This window comes from Haliotis asinina, chromosome 13 (assembly GCF_037392515.1).
Source record: "Haliotis asinina isolate JCU_RB_2024 chromosome 13, JCU_Hal_asi_v2, whole genome shotgun sequence".
Classification (NCBI taxonomy): domain Eukaryota; kingdom Metazoa; phylum Mollusca; class Gastropoda; order Lepetellida; family Haliotidae; genus Haliotis; species Haliotis asinina.
The window spans coordinates 33,263,353-33,286,905 of NC_090292.1; the positions used below are offsets into that span (position 1 = coordinate 33,263,353).

Below are 23,553 nucleotides of genomic sequence, written 5' to 3' on the forward strand. Positions count from 1 at the left end.
CCTACGAATAGAGCTCAGGTCACAAACAGTTGAAGTTAAGCAACGCTGGGCTCTGACAGTCCTTGGATGGGTGTCTGCGTTCGGCAGCTTGACTCCTGAGACTTTCTGGGACTTGTTCCCTGTCCCACAATGGAGCACATGTAATACATGGGGTCTCATGTTAGGCACGTGTGGGGTATTTTTTTTGCAAAATTGCCCCTGTCCACCCAACAAAACCTGGTAGGATATAATGTTAGTCTGAATTTGAACACTGAGCATCTGACAGGTGACCGGTTGTATTCTCCACAGAAGTGTTTTGTACTTGTTGATCAGGGGTTATATGTCAGTGCTTTGAGAATGCAATGTGCATGGATAAATACCCAAATGGCTATCATAAATATTATCAGAAATTATTAAAATCTAAATATTTTAGATATTTAAATACTTACCTTACCATAGGTCTTATGCATATTACCTCAAGCTTCGCTAGAAGAGATCAGACAGTCGTTGATTCTCCATTCCCTGGATGGCTACCTCATGTAATCTACGAATGTAGTCACGGAAGTGACGTGATCTCCCCACTCGCGCAAGCGCGAACAATCCAAAAATCACTTTTACTGGCAACAGGAAGGTCCGAAGAGTCCAGAGTGGGGAGGAGCATCCAGCGTTGGGAGGGAGTCACCGCCCTATGGTAAGGTAAGTATTTAAATATCTAAAATATTTCGATTTTAATAAATTTTTAACTTACCTTACCATAGGTCTTATGCATATGGCTTCGACAGATGGATGGTGGTGTGGACTCCGGAGGACCATCCCTCAGCAACCAGTGCACATGCATTAGGAGAACCTGGGAGACCAATGCCAACAGTCACAGGACAAACCTGGAAGCAGGACAAAGAGTAACCCAAGGGAACTCCAAAGAAAAACCGACGCACCCTGAGGGTGAGGTTAATCTTAAGACCAACGGTAAGTAACAGTGTTATTACCTAATGGGCGGACGTCCGGGTAAGTTGCTGGGCAACCACCAACGGACTGAAAGACCGTAGTCCCTCCATGTCCTCAACTGCCAAGTCCCTCAGGTAGTGGGAAGCGAAGGCAGTAGACGACGACTTCCAAAAGCAGCCTTCCATAGTTTGTGGCACTGTGCAATTTCTATGGAGGGCCATGGTAGATGCCAACGCTCTGATCTCGTGTGGGTTGTCCGCCACCGGATGAGGTAGACGCTTGGCATCAAAAGCCGCCAGGATTGTAGATCGAAGCCATAAGGCGACTGTGTTCCTGTTCACCTCCCCTTGCAGGTAGTCGAAAGCGGGATGAACAGTCTTTTAGGGGAACGTCTCTTAGAAGCCAACTTCCGGATGTAACATCTGAGAGCTCTAACGAGACACAGCAGCTCCCCCTCCATGTCCTCAACTGCCAAGTCCCTCAGGTAGTGGGAAGCGAAGGCAGTAGACGACGACTTCCAAAAGCAGCCTTCCATAGTTTGTGGCACTGTGCAATTTCTATGGAGGGCCATGGTAGATGCCAACGCCCTGATCTCGTGTGGGTTGTTCGCCACTGGATGAGGTAGACGCTTGGCATCAAAAGCCGCCAGGATCGTAGATCGAAGCCATAAGGCGACTGTGTTCCTGTTCACCTCCCCTTTGCAGGTAGTCGAAAGCGGGATGAACAGTCTTTTAGGGGAACGTCTCTTAGAAGCCAACTTCCGGATGTAACATCTGAGGGCTCTAACGAGACACAGCAGCTCCTCCTCCAAGTCATGTTGTCCCAAGACTGCAGATGACAGAGGAATGGAGAACAGCCTGTTTGGCTGTCCAGGGAGCTGATTCTTGGCCACAAAATCTCACAGGAGACCCAAGTGGGCTGGTCCATGCCTCGACTGATCCAAGCGAACCTGCATGACGTCCAGGGCATGAATTTCACTAGCTCTATCTGCGGTAGCTAACGCTAGAATGAAGACCATCCTTTTTTTTTTTTTTTTTTTTGAGACAAATACATGAAGGAGGCTTCCTCTAAAGGCTTATACGGAGGTCCTCTAAGATGTTGTAGGACGATGTTGAGGTCCCAAACTGGAGGACGAAGCTTAACTTTCCGGTCCTCCAATTTGCAGGCCTTGAGTAGCGCAATAGGATCTGGTACCTTGGAAATCTGTTTATCTGCTTTAATCGAATAGAGTTCAAAGCCGACAGATAAGTCCCCAAGGTACTGCCTCTAAGATGCTTGCAGTTATGCAGGAACAGGAGGAAGTTCGCTAAATACTGTGGAGAAGCTGTCATAGGGTCTTGCGATCTTTGAGCGCAAAAACTCTCAAATGAGCGCCACTTGTCGTCATGTAAGGGCCTAGTGGACATTCGATGCGTACAAGCTAGGACGCTTGCCGCGCACGAGGAGTAGCCCTTAACTCTTATTGCCTTCTGCAGATGACCCAACTGTGAAGATGAAATCTCAGTGGGTCCGGATGCAGCTGCCGACTGTGCGGATGTCGAAGCAGACGTAACTAATCTGGGAGCTGGTATGACTCTCCGCTGGCGAGATGACGCAGGTCGGGGAACCATGGCCTGGCTGGCCACCAAGGTGCGACCAAAAGCAGTCGCAGGATCGTGTCGATCGCCCACGCCTGCAGGTCCATAAAGTGACTGAGTGGAAACCCTGTGCTCCAGGGTGATTAATTTCGCCACTTGAGATGAGTACCCCTTGGCCCTCAAGACTATCACAGATGGTCCAGGCGCCAAGATGAAACCGTGACGGATCCAGGTGCAGTGTCCAATTGTGAGGATGGTACAACAATTGGTCCCACTCTGGAAGCCGATTATTTGAAACGTCTCTCGACACAACATATTCTCTGTTGGAGATAGACGTAGGGGGCGAGATAAGGCGTCTGCCATGAAGATGCAGGCTCCTGGTATGTGAGATACTTTTATTTGGAGGATCAGACTCGACCACGTCGAAGGGTAGAAACGACAAGTGTAGTAGAGGTCGAGGCCTCCTTGACCCTTGTTACCTAGAGGGCTACTATTGAGTTGACCGTATGGATCATCAGTAGCTTGTCTCTCGGTGCTGTCAACCAATAATAGACATGCATCACCGCTTTTATCTTCAACTGGGTGATGTGAAGAGATAGAGCTCCACTCCCCCAGAATCCTGCTGCAACCTCCTTGACTAGATAGGCACTCAATCCTGGTAGAGACGTGTCAACCTAAAGATGGTTGTTGAATGACGGCTCTAATATGCAAGTTCCAAACATTGACCAGCGAGTCTACCACTGGTGTGGAGTCAAGACGTCCAATGTCGTAAACCTGTCTTGAAATCATGATCAAGAAAACGCTGTCATAGACGTAATAGTAGACGTCTACGTCTGATCATATCCTAAGGTGACGTGAGCAAATCGAGTAGACATTATCACTGACATAGTGATAACGGACAGAGTACAGCTTGCTTTTAACATCGCCTTGAACTTCGACCCCCGAACCTGTGACGGCGATGTGATGAATCAAATCCCGCGGAGTTAGTTGAAGCTGACTTAACAGCCTGATAATGAAGTACAACTCTCTCAAGATAAGCTTGTATGCCATAAAAAAGCGTCATTCTTCGACTTCAGAACAACCACGCTGTACATTATGAATGTGTTGACATTTCAAGAAGTCTACTTATAACTGGCCGTCTGTCCGATCAGAAACTGCCATACATCGCTGCACGCCTCCTGATAAGCAGCGTTGAGACTACTGTTAGAGGATTTCTATGCCGACTAGAGAAATCCAATGCCGCTGTAGACTGCTAGTCTAGAGTGTAAACGACATCTTTCCATTGTAAAATGACTGTAAGTCACTGCAGACAACTTCCTTACACTAGAATCATAACAACACATTCTGCGCAGGGCGTTGTCCCTTGATGACCAATCAAATTGTAGATGTAACGACCCTGGGATCCTTTGCAGGGCGTTGTCTCTCGGGCACCAATCAAAATGTAGACGTGACGTCACCGGTGTAGCAGGTAACTGATCATCATGAAATCTTGTAAACGGTGATACCCTGCTAGCCTATAGGCTTGACCGTAACCATGCTGTTTGCGAGCACGTGTCCAAATGAGTAAAGCGCGCGAAAACCCTTCCGCCGCTTGAAACTGACGTAGACAAATTGTTTTTCAGATAGATGTGTTGGAATTTTCCCCGAAGATAAATGCCGTCCTCTCTTGTAATAAGAGGTGTAGTTAGGCGTGTCACTTTGATGTTGTCTCGAAAAATCTTCGTGACGAAATGAGTAAAGCACGTGAAAGAAAACTTTCTCCGCTTGAAGTATATGTAGACAAATTGTAACGTAAGGATCTACGGGGATGCGACCAGTCCCTCCCACCTACCGGCGTAGGAATATCTGGTACGGTGATCGATCCTCGAGGCGTTGTCTTCAGACAAGTCCATCGCCGCCGCCGAGGTAGCTGACGCCAGCGCAGACAACGGCTTAAGCATCCGCTTGAATTCAGTCTCAATGGCCATCTGCTTAGAATCCTGCACTCTATGAGAGAGCCGCGAGGAGCCCAATAACCGCTACAGAGATACAACCAAGACAGCCACGCTGTCCGCGAAAACCAGGCTGTCTATCTTGTAATCTGACTTCCTCGACTTACACGCTTAGAAAATCGGATTAGTTGACAATTTCGCATAGACCGCATGTAATACAACCATGGCGTCCGCCACCATAGGATGAGGCGGGATGAGTAGTTCCGGTGATAAATGAATTGCTGCAGGGTTGCTGGAATCAGCCGAAGGCGAAGGGCAGTCCGGTAGCCTGTCAGCAATCCACTCGAAGACGACTGATAAGGGTAGTCAAGTGCCATCACCATCGCCGTCGCCTCCTACTTCCTCGTCGAAGTCCGGGCAAAAACCTTGTACCTCCAGGTCCTCCCAGGACATGGAATTCGAATCACGCCGCAGTGTAAGAGACGGAGTCGATGCATGAGCAGCAGATTCCTTGGACGGGATCCAAGGTGGTTCCGGTGACCGCAAACGCCGAGTTCTAGAGGAACGTCGAGGTGATATGGACTGGGAGAGCAAGTAACATCTTCACCTGGTAGTAAAGCGAGAGTCCACATTCAAAGGGCGTCGCGGGGACCGAGAACTCCGACAAAGACTACTGTGGAGGGTACAGGATCGCCGACTCCCAGGGAACCTGGAGCGCGATCTGCGCCGAGAGCTCTCTGCCTCCAAGCGCCGAGCGCGCCCTTCATCCAACTGTCGTTGCAAAACCTCTTCCCTGGACAACGTATGCAACACCCTGGGTATACGGTAAGACGCAGGTGCTGGCGCTGGCACAGGGTACGGCGTCGGCGCTGGTGTCTTGACAGGCGCTGACGTAGACATAGGCGCTGGCGTAGGCATAGGTACTGGCGCAGGCATAGGCACTGGCATAAGCGCTGGCGCAGGCACAGGCACAGGCGCTGGTGTCGGCACAGGCGCTGGTGTCGGCATAGGCGCTGGTGTCGAGACAGACGCTGGCATCGCAGCAGCACCGGGCGTGAGGAGGGAGTGCAGGAACCTCTGGACCTGCGGATGAGACAAGCCTCCGGACGAAAACAGATCCACGATGGAATCCGAGCGAGGTGGTTCCGGGGACAAACGTACAGGCGTCATGGACGAACGCCCCATCCCAGGCGTCGGCACAGGCGCTGAAGGCGGTTGTAAGTCAGGGTCGTCCGGCAGAGATCCCAACGACGACGCTGGAGACGACAACCTTCTCTTCCGCTGTGAAAAATGCTTCCTCTTAGCCGCAAAAGAAGCCTTGAAACCAGCAACCAACAACGCCTCGCAGTACTGGCAGCGTCCGTCAAAAGAGCAGGCCAGAGACGCACAATCCGGGCACCAAGGGTGGGGAAATTCGCCGATTCCTGCCCCTAGCAGACGGTGCTAAACTGGCGAGACATACACAGTTAAGTGCAACATACAAACCAAACAATGCGTTGAAACCAATGCTAGGCGGTAGAAAAAACACCCCTATACCAGAAATGCAGCACCAACGCACCCCCACTATAAAGTAGGCACGCCCGTAAGCTCGTGACAGCGAAGGGCAAACAACCAAAAAGGTTGCCTGCGTACATCGCAACGTGGCACGAAAAAACATATAAATGCAGTGAAACCTGGCAAAAATACTAATCGACATGGAAAACCACATGGAGGGAGAAAACCAGCAAGATATAAAACCCCCACGGACGCCATGCCGCACTCACACACGACGCGGGCGAACCCACCCCGAAGTGAGAGAAAAAACAACACGAGGTAGCAAAGTAAGTGCAGTTAAAAGATAACTTACCTTAACACGCACACCTAAGGGATACAAACCATACCTACCCGTGAGGAAACAACTTTATTGAACCACAAAGTAGGTAAACTAAGCGAACCAAAAACGTCCGAACAGACGAACGCTAGAAGTAAAAGTGATTTTTGGATTGTTCGCGCTTGCGCGAGTGGGGAGATCACGTCACTTCCGTGACTACATTCGTAGATTACATGAGGTAGCCATCCAGGGAATGGAGAATCAACGACTGTCTGATCTCTTCTAGCGAAGCTTGAGGTAATATGCATAAGACCTATGGTAAGGTAAGTTAAAAATTTAATGTCACTGGTGTTCTTTGAGCAGTGTGCAATCTCTTTGTCATTCACTCTGTCAAAGTATACCGATGGCCTATGTTACATTTGTCAATACACTTGTGTTAGTCTATCCACAACCTACCTTACACTTCTTGATGAAGCTCTTGCCGAAGTGCTGGAAGTCGGACACCACAATCTCTAGGTTTTCACAGTTCTGAAATAAGGACATGTTACCTAAAATGTGTACAAGTGAAAACATGACTGACTGATGAGCCTTAATGCCTCTATTAGGGCTGACTAGTGGTGGGAAAACAACCATTGTGAAAGCTATTATCTATAGCAACACACTAATGTGATAGTGATAATCTGTTGCCACCAACTGTCCCTAAATCCAAAATGATTTCCATTTAACATCAGCAAAATCTGTACTGTGTAAACAGCAACATAATGTAGGCAAAGAAAGCTGCACTACTTCCACAACTTTTTCTGCATCACATATAATATCAGCATAAAGACAACAATATTCTAAGCATAGCAATGTCAGTGGAGTACCAAGTGGTTAAAATGTTCAACCATCTACACAAAAGACCTGGGTTCAATTTCCCACATGGGTACAATGTGTGAAGCTCATATCTGGTGACCAACATGTGATGTTGCTGATATACGGCTAAGAGCAGTGTAAAACTAAACTCAGTCACTCTGAATTACAGACATTAGACTAGACATGGTGAAGCATGGAGTACCTGTTGGTGCACCTCCATGGCATGTTTGATGCGCCCGCCCAGATTTGAGTCGATGTTCCAGATGAGTCGCACTGGTTTCACATTCTCTGTCTGTTCACAGGGTACTGGGTTTGCATAGCCTTCCGTGTTGTGGAGGCCGATGACTCTGACAAATATAACACAAAGATATTACACTGAAACATCTCAAGTTTATGATATCTGTCTGTATATAATCAAGTCATGACCAGTCAGTCCAGTGAATGATACTACAGTGCACTTATCCTGACCCCAAACATCCACAAACCTCACATACCAAACCTTTTGTCTGATACTAAGACATAGAAACAATGACGTAAAGGTCAAGTTCATTCTCAAGGACATACTCTCAAAATATTAATATGATGTAGTGAAGGTAACTTAAGATGTGTTCTCTGTAGTCCATTTCATGCCGATCAAATTTAAAGGGGGGGTCTGTTGAATTACTGACCTTTGTTCAAGGTCAAGGTCACAGCATGGTAGTTCTAAATATTTGTCACATGAAACTTCCTAAGTGCAAATGTACCTGTGTTCAGCCAGCTAAGAAATAGTACCTGACATTTGAAGTAGATTTTTTATAGAGTAGGCAGTATGAGGACATTCAGCAATATTTCTTTTTTCCTAAATATGAGAATTGTAAAACAATTCAGTACATACTCGTTGAGCATATTGAATTCCTGCACATGAGCAACGACTGGGGCATCAGCGAATGTGTGTTCATTGTTCATGCCGAAGCGTCCATCGCTGAAGAAGATGAGATTAATAGACTTGTCGAACCAGATGGCCTTGCCGTCTCCATGTAGCAGGTACTTGGCCCGTGGTGAGTAGTCCTTGAAGCTGTGAGTGTCAAAACTCAACTGAAACACACACACAATAAAAGTTACACATTATACAAGATATTACACTGTGAGACATTACAACATTAATTAATGGGAAAGTGTTTTGGGTTTAGTAATGAGAAAGTAAACAGTAGAGTATAAGGATTTCTTCTATACTGGCGTTATCAGTTACACACGGCTCAACAAAGCTTCATCAACAGTTATATGAAGTGCATAATTGCAGTGTAATTCTCAATTTCAACATTTAGATTTTGCTGTGATGAGGCAATAATAAACCTTTTCTCTATTACATTCTGCAGGTAACTGAGACCTTGCATTTAAGTTTTTCAGTGGTGTTATAGTTATAGGGCCAATAGGAGGCCCATTTGCACTTATAAGGTTCTGTTGGATTACAGTTCAGAGTTGTCTCCCTTTACCAACTAAACCTGACGAGCTTTCATGTGACAGTGTGCGATTTACTAGAGATTTGGATAATTAATGGCAGTATGTAAAGGCATAATCAAAATGAGATTTCTTCCAGTTAATGACCAAGTGCTGGTTAACACAAACATGATCACATGTTTTAGTGCATGAGTTTTGTTTTACACAGCACTCAGCAACATTCCCTCTCTTTGGGGATGGTCTGTAAATAATCTAGTCTGGACCAAACAATCCAGTGATCAACAACATGAGCATCAATCTACACAATTGAGCAACAATGCTATGTGGTCAACCAAGTCAGTGAGTCTGACCATTCGATCTTGTTAATAGTGTTTCTACTGATTTGCAGACACTGGTAAAATTTTTAAGTTGACAAGACACAATCATGAATGAAATTTGCCGGTCATATACTATTATCATACTGTAAGTACTAACTTTCTAACAAATTTGAAATAAAGGTGTAAACAGACCTTCAAAGTTTTCTCTGTTCATTTCTGAATGGAGTTCTGATTATTTACCAGACACGGTGTCCATCAGGCTTTCAATTTACCTACGAATTTTACTGGCAATTTTCAGGTATATACCAGGGAACAGACACACTGAGTTGGTCGCCTACTACAACAAGTACATGCCTCAGTCACTGAAGAAATACTCACAAAGAGAATGGCTCCTTCCAGAATGTCAAGAGATTCTTTGTTCACTCCTTGGGAAAAGTGTTCCGTCCTAATTTTGGCCCAGGAGGTCCTGTCTAGTGTAGTGAGGGCGGGAAGACTCTCCTCACCCATACACAGACTGTCTGCGGGCACAATGTTACACATGTAGGTATCTCAGTGAAGAACATCAGTCAGCATAACTTCTATTCAAACAATTCACTACAAGTAGATACATCATCATCATCATCATCATCATCATCATCATCATCATCATCATCATCGACACTCACTAAATTCGAGCCAGACCACACTGTCAATGGGAATGACTGTTCATGAATAAAAAGCTTAACCATAAATTTCTGCAAAGTATGCTGCAAAATTAAACTTTAGCCTCAAGTTACCTTACACTGTTTTTTATCCACCAATAACTATTTCAGCATCAGCTTTTTGATAACTTCGCTCTGAAATCACAGGAAAGAGCTCATTGGTTCCTGTAGTCTGAGTTTGGAACCTGTTTTATATACCTACACTGCAGAATCCACACAAAGGCTACTCTATCCTTGCTTCAGATTCTGGTTCTAGGATCTATGAGTTGGAACATCAACAATGGGAAAGGCACAAGTACCTTGATGCACTTCAGCATCTTCTAGTATGGACTGGAACTGTTTCTCCAAGATCTGAGGTGGCACCGGTCTGTTTCTGGGACTAAATACATTGACCTTGTAGAAAACTCCTTTCCTTAACACCACTATATGCTGTAAAACAAAGTGTGAATCGGAAATGAACTACTAATCCCATATAAGCTTGTACAGTGAGGATGGTGGGGTAGCCTTATGGTTGAAGCGTTCACCCGTCACACCAAATGCCCAGGTTCAGTTCCCTACATGTGTATGTCTAAAGTCTATTTTTCGTGTCCTCCTCTGCTATATTGCTGGAATATTGCTAAAAGCGGGATAAAACTAAAACTCATTCACTCACTGTACAGGCAGTAAAATCAAAGATGGTTGTCACTGAAACACCTGAAACATGGGATTTTGAAACAAACACCCTATGTATTTAACATGAACATTCTGCAACTGGTATCTGTTGTTCAGCATACTTTTGATGTTGTTTTTTACTCAACTTTTTAGGTAAAAAATCCAGACATCAAGTGACACACAAATAAATCATGTGTTTGTATAGAGAGATGGCATTATCTCACACTGACAAGCACATAAGTTGAATGCTAGACAAGTTCTATGGTAATACCAGTCAAACAATTCATGGCAATCAGACCAGAATCCAACAAACTTGGTAAAATTACAAGAAGAGATGGCACATTTTCTCTCGATTTTGTAAACTTTACAATTTTGGCAAAGGTTTGTTATAAAATGGGAAGAGCAAAGACACTTATTTTTAAAAAATCACATGCATGACTCAGTTTTTATCGTAAGTTTGATCTTTTACCTTAGACTCTGAAGGATCTTTGTGCTGGATAATATCCATGTCTTCTCCAGGTATCCTGCAACCACACCAAGTACCACCATAAAACACCTTGTGTACTATCACATAACACCTGGTGTCATGTACTGTACCAATACATCTGATGTCAAGTACTATCACAATACACCTGGTGTCATGTACTGTCACAAAACACTTAGTGAAATGTCACAAAACGCCTGATACCAAGCACTACTTTTAAGACCTGATGTCATGTACTATCACAAACACCTGGTGTCGTGTAGTCATAAAACACCAGACGTCAAGCATTGTCACAAAACACCAGTTTTCAAAAACACCTGGTGTCAAGTTCTATAACAAAACACCCAAAATCAAGTACCATGAAAAAACACCTCATGTCAAGAACTGTCACAAAACACCTGATGTTCAGCACTGTCACAAAACACCAGATGTCAAAATCACAAAACACTGGGTGTCAAGTACTATCACAAAATACTGGATGTCAAGTACTGTAACTAAACACCAGATGTCAAGGGCTGACACATACCACCAGATGTCAAGTACTGACACATAACAGCCAAGTCAAGTACTATAAAAACACCAGCTGTCAAGTACTTTCACAAAACACCTGACATCAAGCACTGTCATGAAACACTTGATGTCTTGTACTATTACAAAACATCAGACGTCAAATACTATCACAAACACCTGGTGTCAAGTACATGACAAAACACCCAAAATCAAGTACTATCACAAAACATATTACGTGAAGTACTATCATAAACATATGATGTTAAGTACTTCCTTTAAAACTGCCAGAGCCATACGATAAGAATACCTGGTGCTAAGGACCATACTTAAAAGGCCTTGAGTCAAGCACTTATTAAAACATCAGGTGTCAAGTTTCATAACTAAAACCCCAAGAATTGAGCGCATCATCAACACATTCCTTGTCAAGTACCATCATCTAATTTCTGTTGGCAAGAATGGTACAACTATCATATCAAAGGCGATATGACATCTAAGATTCTCTATACATTCTGAAACCACCAGTGAAAGTTCTGACTATTGTCCCTGGAAGTGCTTCGGTAGCAACTATTTCTAATAAAAAAAACCCCATAAATTTGTACTTATTCTGTTAATCTTCATCATGTTTAACACATTACATACATATCAAATAAGTGGTGTAAGCCATTTAATCACCATCACTCTCTAATAACTACTTTGAAAGGGTGATTAACCTACAGATACATATTTGTTTGTTGGTTCAATCTACATGATGGCAGTTTGTAAATAATGCGTCCAGACAATCAACTGATTCAGCAGCAATCAATCCATTGGGGATTTGGTTTAATGCCTACAATGGTTGTAATATCAGACACTACATACCAAATGCCGGCTTCAAGAGTCAAGATGTCATTAGTCAAGGGAGACAATTTGGATAGGCTACTTCAGCACATTGTTATCTCCCCTTAACTGAGAACTGGTTCACACATTGTTTCACAATTATTAATAGAAGGCAAGAGTTAGTTAAAGAGCTCTAAAACATGTGTCTGACATGTATCAAAATTCGAAACAATATGACAATAAAACAATTATATCGCAGACTCGAAATGCCTGCCTGCTCGACTGCCCGGGACATGATATTTTCAACACTACTGCCAGATTCTCAAATTCACCTGCCAGAGAGTCGGCTTCAAATTAAGAAATGCTCATGACAATTATTTTGTGGGCAGGCACGTTTTGGTCAGGGCTGGCAAGATTTACATCTCACCAGTCCTGTGGTCTGGCTGAAATTGTTGGAGTTTCACATCGTCTCCCAGAATGAAGCAGCTTGATAGCCAAACTATTAACTGTTACCTTGATGTGGAGAAGACCCTCTCGTATTGGGCCATGCACACAGGGATGGTGTTCCTGATGACCAGCGGGTCAAACTGCTCCCTGTCCAGCTTCTGCTTGACCACCATCATCTGGTATATACAGGTGGCCGCCCTACAACACACGACCATGCAGGAGGGAGATCAAGGTTTCGGTAGAACACTAGGCTAATCACAGTCTGTCAACTAGACGAGGGAAACAAGTGTTGAGGGGAGTGTTGCTAAAGACAAGGAATCACACTCACAGATAACCTGGGACTGGCACCAATGATTATGGGTTTGGTTGGTTAAAGTTTATTTATGGAATTATCAGTTGTTCTCACAATGTGGAGATTGAAGCAAAACTTGTCATGATGAATGTCTAACTGTCCTGATCTTATCCTTTCCAACTGTAGGGCATATGAATGTCTCCATTTTCGTGCTTAAATGACTGGATATGTCATGTAGATATATAATCATTTTCACATCAAATTTAAAGGTAAATATTTCATTATCTATTTCATGCAGCACACATCAATTAAACTAACTCAAATAAGTGTGGCATTTCATGTAGATTTACTTGTTTGTATTTCATATACCAATGGCCTCTTAAAAAAAGTCATGTTGACTTTACTCATATTTTGGCAATTTTCATGTTGGCAGATACAAAACCAAGCTACAAAATTAATGTCCTAACTCTTGACAGAGAGCTGGGCACTCACCTGGATGTCGGTCTGTGTGTGGGGATCCAGGAGTTCTGGTCCATCACATAGTAGTTCGAGTTGATGGGCAGCGGACTGCGACTCATTAAGTACACATATTTCTCCCTGGTACAAGACAAGACACTGTCAGTGGGGTAGGAGAACAGCTCAAACTTTGATTAAATTATCAGTATCTAGTTTTGAGTGTTACAACACCTGGTCCCTAAAATGTCCTTGTAAAAAGGAAAAGCAGAGTCAGAGAGTGATAGGGTGTGGGGAATACCATGCATGTAGGCGCGCACGCATGCAGGCAAACACACTATTATTATGAATGGATTAGCTATTTGCAGAAATGGCAAGCAGGTCCTACTCTTCCAATAGCAGTTGCAATTCACAAAATCTGTAGAGAAAAAAGGGGGTTTGTCTGACGCCTCACCCAACAATACTCTTGCCATACAAAAATGGCCTCGAAAACAATCTTTTCTGGAAAGACTTTTGATCTAGCTAAAGCAACTTTCCGATTCTCATTTGCTCCAACTCCAAAAATTCTGTAGTTTCAAACGTTTTTATATTAGTTAATATAACAACTGGAAGTAATCCAAAACAGCTACAGCTCTACTAATCTGTAGATATGAAGCATTTCCAGACAAACAATGAGGCTCCCTTTTATTTCAGACCAAATTTTTCCAGTGGCATCAGGAAGCAAAATCTTTGTACGTACCACCAGTCACTGACCCAGTTCTGAGACCACCACGATTTCAAAACAAGCATCCTTTGTAACTTTGGCCCCTGTGTATGTTCAAATACTTTGGCTTCAGCTTTGAGTGTCTGGAACTCCTCAGAATCCTCCCCATACAGGGGTCGAAGGGATTCAAGGAGGTTGTCCAGGGTGTGTTTCAATGTTGGCACCGACATTCTGGGCAGGCTGCGCTGGCAGCTGTATAGCAAAGGGTGACGCCCACTCACAATACGCACCATCGCTCCCCAGATCAGAGTCAACACTGACTGGGACTTTGGGGGTTCATCTGCAATACATAAGATTACACACATATATACAATAAAGGAGAATATTACGGGATTACAATGGGGATCTTGTTAAGTTCAAGTACCTGAAATCCAAGAATTATATACCAAACTATCTACAATTTGGAGAATGCAAACTGTGCTGTTTCTCTTCCATTTCTGCAACATGTTTGTCAGATAAGTGAAAATATGAGTTATCTCCCCTGGTCAACTCTAGAGCCCAAACTGAATCATCCTTGATCAGGGTTGTACCTGTAATAACTTGGGCCCCCATCTGTACTTTGAGCCAACTGACATTGCACTACTTTGAATTAAATAAAATTACTCACACTGGCAACAAAAGCTTGCGCTGAGAGAGGCACAGGCCCCAATAAGATGCTCCCCAAATCTAGTTATTGAGTTATGATAGGCTGACTGCTAACTTGACTCTCGTGTGAACTCTACACTTCAGTGTAATAAACTAGTTTGTGACACGGACAGGAATTATCCATATTGACTAACTTAAGCCATAATGTATCAGGGAATGGTTCTGTTTCTCGAAAATTGAATCTGACACCTTAGTTTCTATTTTCATTAACGATTACAATATTTTTTTAATGCGATATTTGAATACCCATTTAGATCATTTTCACACAGCCAGAACATAATTTTGACTATAACTCAAGCAGTTTCGAGTGCTGAAATAAGGTTAATTATCCAATGAGAATGCTGTTAGGAGACTGATAAGTTGACAGTGGATTTCACATTAAAAAAGCTGACTTTGAGAGTTAAATGAAATATGATGGTTGTTTCTTTTATGAAGGACTGAATGGAATATGATCTAATCAGGGTACAATAACGACTTTGAATGAAATTGAATTGAGGTCTGGGTGAATTGTTGCAACCCTAGACAAAGGTGGCTATTCCTGTCCATCCTACAGTGAGGTCTAGGTTAGAGGTCCTTGGAGTACAGTGAAGAAAGGGTAGATACGAGACTAACAGGGCTAGATACACCAACTACTTACACATCCATCCACGATATGACAGCAAAGCTCGGAGGGTGAAGCGACGAACATACAGAACAACGATGAAAAATCCTAAACCGACGACTACTGAACCAATGACAGACTTGATGACAACTGGACATCCTGCAAAGAAAACCCGGCCAAACGTTAATAACAGTACTTCATTGATCTTAATAATGTGTTATGAGCTCTATTCACAGACTTTCAAGACTACTCTCTAAGACAGTTTTATTTTGTTATTGATAAGAAAGACATGTTTGGCAGTAGACAGTTTCATGTGGCATCATACATAGTTGGTGTGGTGTGGTAAAAGGGGGTTTCAGATCGTACTTAAGAATATTCTGCTCATGGGACAATATTCTGCTGCTGAGACAATATTCTGCTCATGAGACAATATTCTGCTGCTGAGACAATATTCTGCTCATATGACAATCTTCTGCTCATATTTTGCTCGTATGATAATATTCTGCTCATATGACAATATTCCGCTCAAATGGTAAAGAGCATACGTGTGTATGTGTTAGCTGCTTGTACTAGCCCAGGCTTGATCTGGTTTCATAGTTCTAGCTAACTTAGATACCATGCCGCAATTAAGCATGTATACCCAACTAAGAAACATTATACTGGCTCCAAGCCCACTAGTCCTTGTTGTACCCATTAATGCTGACTGCCAGGCAGGGACCAACAAGTAGTATATTTTAATGTATTTTGGTATGACACAATCAGGATCAAACCTGCTTCCTTCCGCTCTACAGATGGATGGGCTACCCACTACACCACAGAGGCAGTCCACACAAGATAGGATTCCACTAAGTAAACACCACCTTTGTTTCCAGATCTTTTCACTACAGGCCACTACAAAAAGACAGCACTCCCTCTAATTTAGCACAGACTTATGACTGAAGACATAATATCACTTTGTAGGAGAGTCAATGGCTGTATCTCAAGTAGGTCACATTCCCAAGATATTTTCTTCACGTACATGGGAAAATAAATCTCCAGATATGTCACATTCTTATCTTATGGTGTCAACAAATGGAAAATCTCCAAACAGCAACATAATGAAGTTGGAAAGTATCATAAAGATACCAATGACCACTTTCCCAGATTGTCAGGTCAGTGTACCAAAGCCAAAGGATGAAACTGATTACTTTTCTGTTCGAACCACTGATATTACAAATGGTATCAGATGCGGTTAGAACTGGTTTCCACAACTAATGCTTAATGTAAAAGAAATTAATGTAGTTGGGTGGTCAGACTTGTTGATTTTGTTGATGCATATCATCGTAAAACATCTGCACAGACTATCTGGTCCAGACTTGATGATTTAAAGACTGCCATCACATTGCTTAGATGGAATATTGTTGAAAGTAGCGTAAACTTAAAGCAAAGGAACAAACAAAACAAGTGACATCAGTTTATATTTTCCACTTTCACATCAATATATGAATATATTCTAGCTCTATTTTTCTGAAACTATCTTTTTTATGGTACTTGTACAAATTGCAAAACGTTTTTCAGTAATGCTCATAAAGTACAAAATCTCTATGACTATCTGGATACAAAAGACGTACCTATCGGTAGACATATAAGATCTTCCACTTTCTGTAGCTGGTTTGTGATTGGACGAGCAGCATGCCAGTCAGCCAATCGGAGGGCAGTGAGAGGTGTGACTAAGGCAAAGAGGTTCCATGTTGAGGTTGGCCACATTCCATTGCGAATCAAGTTTCTGGAAAATATAAAAGAACAGCACATTACTCAGGTGAAAGATTCTTAGAGCACAACAACACAATATTCACACAGTCACAGAGTCACACATCTACATCAACCATATGTAAACAGCCAACCCTGGGTGTGGTGTGTCTGCATTCCCAATGTTTTCACATGCCGAAAAAAACAGACAGACCCAGCAGTATACATCGACCTAGGATGATTATGAATAGTTAGTCGTACAAAAGATCGATCGAGTGATCAAACTAATGTTAGGCAGAAATATTCATCTTTACAACTAGCAGTATACAAGGTTCAACCATAGTAATCTATTCAAAGCAAATGATGAAACAGTGGCATCCGTGATCAAGAAACCTGTTCATTCATGACTGTCAAGTACCCCACCACGCTTGGGAGTTTATCCTCCATCATGTTTGGACCCAATAGGTCGTCTCACGTACATGATACGTTTCGGACTGTCTTCCGTCAGAATCATTAAGACTGGATATTGATATAGATCACAAAGGTCAATTATCATTCACTGAATACTGATCATTTATTACACTTGGGAATCGACCATAATCTATTATCAACGCATTCTGTTGATCAGTTATCGATAAATCATCAATTAAGAGTATGGATTTATGAACAAAACACCATGCAGCTGACAAAACAACTGCTACACAATCGCTTATAACCAAGATACGTTATGTGACACTAGAACCGACTCTTCTTTGGAAATGGATTAAGAAACACTCTGACAAAAGCATATTGAAAAACGTGAAGTATTTGACAACACATACGAATTTAGATCACTATTTTTACACCTACATGATATGTACATCAAATATTTGTGTGGGGGGAATAGAGAAACATTGAACTCAAGATCTATGTGTCGACTTCGATGCAGAAATCAGAAAAGAACGGCTTGACTTCCTGGATTACAGCTGCAAATCTTGCATGAACACCAATCATGACATCATCTCTCAAGTTTGACAACGTATGTTTTAAGTGTGACATTGTACTCATGTGAGGAATCAAACCCCAATCTTTGGTGTGTCCAGCAAATGCTGTAAGCACTAAGCTACCCCACCAGAATAACTGGACTGAACAGCTACTGCATCAGTCCATAAATAATACAGTCTGGACCAGACAATCCAGTGATCAACTCAATAGCTAAGATAATATTTTGAGTGTTGAAACATGATTACAGTTACTATGTACTTAAGATGTTATAATAAACGATTCAGCCGGTCTCTGTGTAACCATTCTACATAGGGTCGGTGATAAAGACATGTGGGTTATCGAGACAAGATACAATGCCCTAGAGACCAACATCCTAATGTGATATCACTTGTGATAACTCTCACTCAGACGTGTGTAGTACTGAGGGGTGTTATCATAGCTGTTTCACATAGTTTCGCTAGATAACTGACCGGTTCCCGAGTACTGTCTGAGTAAAGTCTTACACAGCCTATAGTAATAAGCTTGCAATAGCAAGGCAGGGGACACACAAATGGGCTCAATACGTTGTGCCCATGTAGGGATCAAAACTGGGTATTCAGCACGATGAATAAAAACTTTAACTAAAACTTTATTAACATTAAATTTAACCACAGCAAAACACTGTTGACCAACACTTGTCCAATAAGCCCAAAAGTTCTGAAAGTCATTAGGATCGGGGAAAGTGTTCATCGTTATTCAAAGGAAAGACTTTTGGATGACAAGTTCTCTTTACTGAAGGCTGTCGTCTCAGACAGTTTCTTAAATTATTTTCTGAAAAATTATTTAATTTCAATAATGTGAAAGATCCTCGATATAAGCTTTCTTTGACACCATATTGGCTTAACTAAACTGTACAGGGCACCGGACAAAGGTCAAGTTCATGTGACAATCTAAAATGACTCATTTATATATACCAGTATTCACTGTATCCAGATATAAGTGAATGGTCAACTGGAAACAATGCAAATTGCAATAGACACTGAGAGGAGATTCCTGGTTATAGAGTGCAAATATCTTTCCTGTCCAATACAAAGTTTCCAAATCCATCACCATAAACACAGTATATTTTTATCAAATTATTTCAAAAACATACGTATCACTGCTAACCCAAAATACTTAGTACCATAATCAGAAAATACATTTCTTTAATCTGTAGTGCAGCAATGAGATGTCTTTGCCATGAAACATTATTTTTCAGATGCGTCAGAAAGTTGGATTTTCAGCAGCTTTTTAGAAATATTCCTGGAAATCACATGCAGAGGCACCAGAAATGGGGTTTACACATTGTACCCTTATGGGGAATTGAACCCAGGTCTTCAGCATGACGGGCGAACACTCTAACCACTAGGCTACTCCACCCATCCTTTCTTTTCAGCAGGGACTGTTTTTGCAGTGATATATGTAACATTGTTGTGTAGACTGTCAGGGGCAGTAACTCCTTCCACATACAGGTACCCCTTGCTTTGTCAGGTTAGAATTTTCTTATTTAGACTTTTCCCTTACACAAATAAATTTGAGGGGGATAAATCCCTTAAACATGGGAAAATGTCCTAATAGGTGACTAAACACCTAACTTGATTGAATGCATTCTGTTTTCAAACGTAATGTAGCAGCAGGACATCGCACATGAATACAGTCCATTTGAGTCAAAATCTCTCCAATGAATTGCATGGTAACTCAACAAATAATCGCAAATGAATCAAACTAACACCAATGTGAACAGGAAAAACACACCAACTCTGCAGAATTTTGTTGTAATTTTTGTCAACTAAATATAGAAGTTGTTTAACAAACCGTCATTATTTTCATTCAGTACTGCAAGATTTGTGACACTGGTTAGCAACAGCTCAGGTAACAGCCAGTTATGCGAAAGGCATGTGCGATGTTGATTTATCCGTAGGGGATGGTATCAAAAGTCATCACACTGTGTTGCTGAATCGGACATGGAGTTGCTGTTGTCAGAGTCATCAGAGTGCACTTGTATGATAACAGGACTAACAGTTGCCTGTTGTAAACCGCTTTGAAGCCAGTGCTGATGATCCATGGTCTTTTTTACTTTCTCAGCTGATTTTTTCCATGTGTCTCGTGAAATCTTATCCGTGGATTCGTAGACTAGATTGTGAATGTCTGTCATTTTAGACATTGTGTTATTCTGGGCAATGTCAGATTTGGTGATACCCTAGATCAGTTTAATCAAGTTCAAACAGAAATAATAAGGAGGCAAACGTAAGACATCATCACCTTGTGATTTCAGATACTGGTCAGTTTTATACACAGGTGCCCTTTTGTTGATTTTAATGATTTCATAAAGTTTTGGTTTTGAGATTCTTGAAAGGCATTTAGAAGTTTGTATTGTAATGTCAGACAAAATGTTATGGATGTCATCACTCCAAATCATGTCAGTTGTCGCTGTAACCTCATTATAATGTTGGCTGATTTGGAGTGAAGGTGAGGTTATAGTGAATACAAACTCACATTGCATGTTTCTGAGTGACAGAGTTAACGAATGGTGTTTCATAGTAACAGGACATTGGGTCCTGTAAGCTTCAGATGTCTGTCTGACCCACTGAAAATTCACAGGACCCACAGAATAAAATTAAACACACATTTTCCAGATTTAACATTTCTCATTATTGGCATTGAAATTATTAACATTATATAATGACAAACATTATAAACATAAATTTATAAACAGTGAACAAGTGTCACATGCCACAAATAACAACTTCAGACAAAGTTATTGTGACATATTCAGTCAGACATTTGGGCCAGCAGGTTGGGGACTTCTGTCTGACCGTTGGCAATTCTGCCGGATTTGTCAGAGGGTCAGACACTATTCGTGAACACTGGAGTGATGATGAGGTTACAGTGACAACAAACTCACATTGCATGATTTGGAGTGAAGGTGAGGTTATAGTGAATACAAACTCACATTGCATGTTTCTGAGTGATGATGAGGTTACAGTGACAACAAACTCACATTGCATGATTTGGAGTGATGATGAGGTTACAGTGACAACAAACTCACATTGCATGATTTGGAGTGATGATGAGGTTACAGTGACAACAAACTCACATTGCATGTTTCTGAGTGATGATGAGGTTACAGTGACAACAAACTCACATTGCATGATTTGGAGTGATGATGAGGTTACAGTGACAACAAACTCACACTGCATGATTTGGAGTGATGATGAGGTTACAGTGACAACAAACTCACATTGCATGATTTGGAGTGATGGTGAGGTTACAGCGACAACAAACTCACATTGCATGATTTGGAGTGATGGTGAGGTTACAGTGACAACAAACTCACATTGCATGATTTGGAGTGATGGTGAGGTTATAGTGAATACAAACTCACATTGCATGATTTGGAGTGATGATGAGGTTACAGTGACAACAAACTCACATTGCATGATTTGGAGTGATGGTGAGGTTACAGTGACAACAAACTCACATTGCATGATTTGGAGTGATGGTGAGGTTACAGTGACAACAAACTCACGTTGCATCATTTGGAGTGATGGTGAGGTTACAGTGACAACAAACTCACATTGCATGATTTGGAGTGATGGTGAGGTTATAGTGACAACAAACTCACATTGCATGATTTGGAGTGATGGTGAGGTTACAGTGACAACAAACTCACATTGCATGATTTGGAGTAATGATGAGGTTACAGTGACAACAAACTCACATTGCATGATTTGGAGTGATGGTGAGGTTACAGTGACAACAAACTCACATTGCATGATTTGGAGTGATGATGAGGTTACAGTGACAACAAACTCACATTGCATGATTTGGAGTGATGGTGAGGTTACAGTGAATACAAACTCACATTGCATGATTTGGAGTGATGGTGAGCTTACAGTGACAACAAACTCACATTGCATGATTTGGAGTGATGGTGAGGTTACAGTGACGACAAACTCACATTGCATGATTTGGAGTGATGATGAGGTTACAGTGACAACAAACTCACATTGCATGATTTGGAGTGATGGTGAGGTTACAGTGACAACAAACTCACATTGCATGATTTGGAGTGAAGGTGAGGTTACAGTGACAACAAACTCACATTGCATGATTTGGAGTGATGATGAGGTTACAGTGACAACAAACTCACATTGCATGATTTGGAGTGATGGTGAGGTTACAGTGACAACAAACTCACATTGCATGATTCTGAGTGATGGTGACGTTACAGCGACAACAAACTCACATTGCATGATTTGGAGTGATGGTGAGGTTACAGTGACAACAAACTCACATTGCATGATTTGGAGTGATGATGAGGTTACAGTGACAACAAACTCACATTGCATGATTTGGAGTGATGGTGAGGTTACAGTGACAACAAACTCACATTGCATGATTTGGAGTGATGGTGAGGTTACAGTGACAACAAACTCACATTGCATGATTTGGAGTGATGGTGAGGTTACAGTGACAACAAACTCACATTGCATGATTTGGAGTAATGATGAGGTTACAGTGACAACAAACTCACATTGCATGATTTCGAGTGATGGTGAGGTTACAGCGACAACAAACTCACACTGCATGATTTGGAGTGATGGTGACGTCACAGCGACAACAAACTCACACTGCATGATATGGTGTGTTAATGAACAGAGTGTTGTTACAGTAACCTCATCAACACAGCAAATCATGCCCTCACATGTACTCCATTATGATAACCACAGTACGGGGGGCACTTGGACTGCTGTCAAACTACATTCAGATTGCAGGTTTTTTATAGCAATCCATGCGTAAATGTTACTTTTAACCAGTGGCGTGAAACATGTTGGGTTTCACCTGCATTTTTGTTCAGTTACATTTCTGTTATTTATCAATTAATATTGTTTATCAATATTTAGAGAATGATTATTATCTCTTGAGTCAATATCAACAGACAATCCTAGAGGGAGGCCCATGTTGCATTGGAAACGATGACTAAACACAACACAATGCACAAGAAATGCTGTTCGGTATTAACTTCAAAACATTTTACATCGAGCCTTGTGATTGGTCCATTTTAACAGGAGTGACCAATCATAATTTCAAGATGCATTTCAGTGCGACATAAGCCAAATGACAAGTATATTTTCATTTTTTTTCAAAGAAATAAAAAGCAACAGAAAAACAGGAAATGCACACTGACACTTTGCCTGAGTGAGTGAGTTTGGTTTTAAGCTGCTTTTAGCAATATTCTGACATTTTGCCTGAAAGTAAGCAACAAGAATTCAAGGCATCAATGGGATCTTCAAACTTCCTAGACGGCTGGATGAACAATCATACATTTAGGAGATAAACATACCGTGTTGGAAAAACAGAGGCACGTAAGATATTTATTTTATATAGCATACATATCCAGGCAACTAGTGCTTGCTCAAGGTGCTGACAAATATTCCTCTTGAACATTGGATATTAATATCAACAGCCCATCATATTACCAGTCTCAACCCCCTGGGGAGTATACAACTCTTACTGCTTCCTGGCAACCAAGTTATTTGTAGCTGTATCATCTTATCGAGGTGAACCCTCAACTAGGTGTTTGCAAGTATTCATGTGGCCACCAT

General features: G+C 42.0%; 1 protein-coding gene across 1 annotated transcript in view; it reads right to left on the reverse strand.

Annotated features, from left to right (window-relative positions):
• LOC137260126 (carnitine O-palmitoyltransferase 1, liver isoform-like) overlaps positions 1-23,553 on the reverse strand; it is a 34,217-nt gene that overhangs the window by 5,460 nt on the left and 5,204 nt on the right. Inside the window, exons 2-12 of the mRNA XM_067797828.1 lie at positions 16,825-16,979; positions 15,251-15,373; positions 13,945-14,248; positions 13,245-13,349; positions 12,527-12,658; positions 10,673-10,727; positions 9,852-9,981; positions 9,230-9,369; positions 7,972-8,171; positions 7,300-7,444; positions 6,699-6,770 (exon numbers count right to left, since the gene is read on the reverse strand). Of these exons, the coding sequence (XP_067653929.1) occupies positions 6,699-6,770; positions 7,300-7,444; positions 7,972-8,171; positions 9,230-9,369; positions 9,852-9,981; positions 10,673-10,727; positions 12,527-12,658; positions 13,245-13,349; positions 13,945-14,248; positions 15,251-15,373; positions 16,825-16,979 (1,561 nt within the window). The remainder of the gene's footprint in view (positions 1-6,698; positions 6,771-7,299; positions 7,445-7,971; positions 8,172-9,229; positions 9,370-9,851; positions 9,982-10,672; positions 10,728-12,526; positions 12,659-13,244; positions 13,350-13,944; positions 14,249-15,250; positions 15,374-16,824; positions 16,980-23,553) is intronic.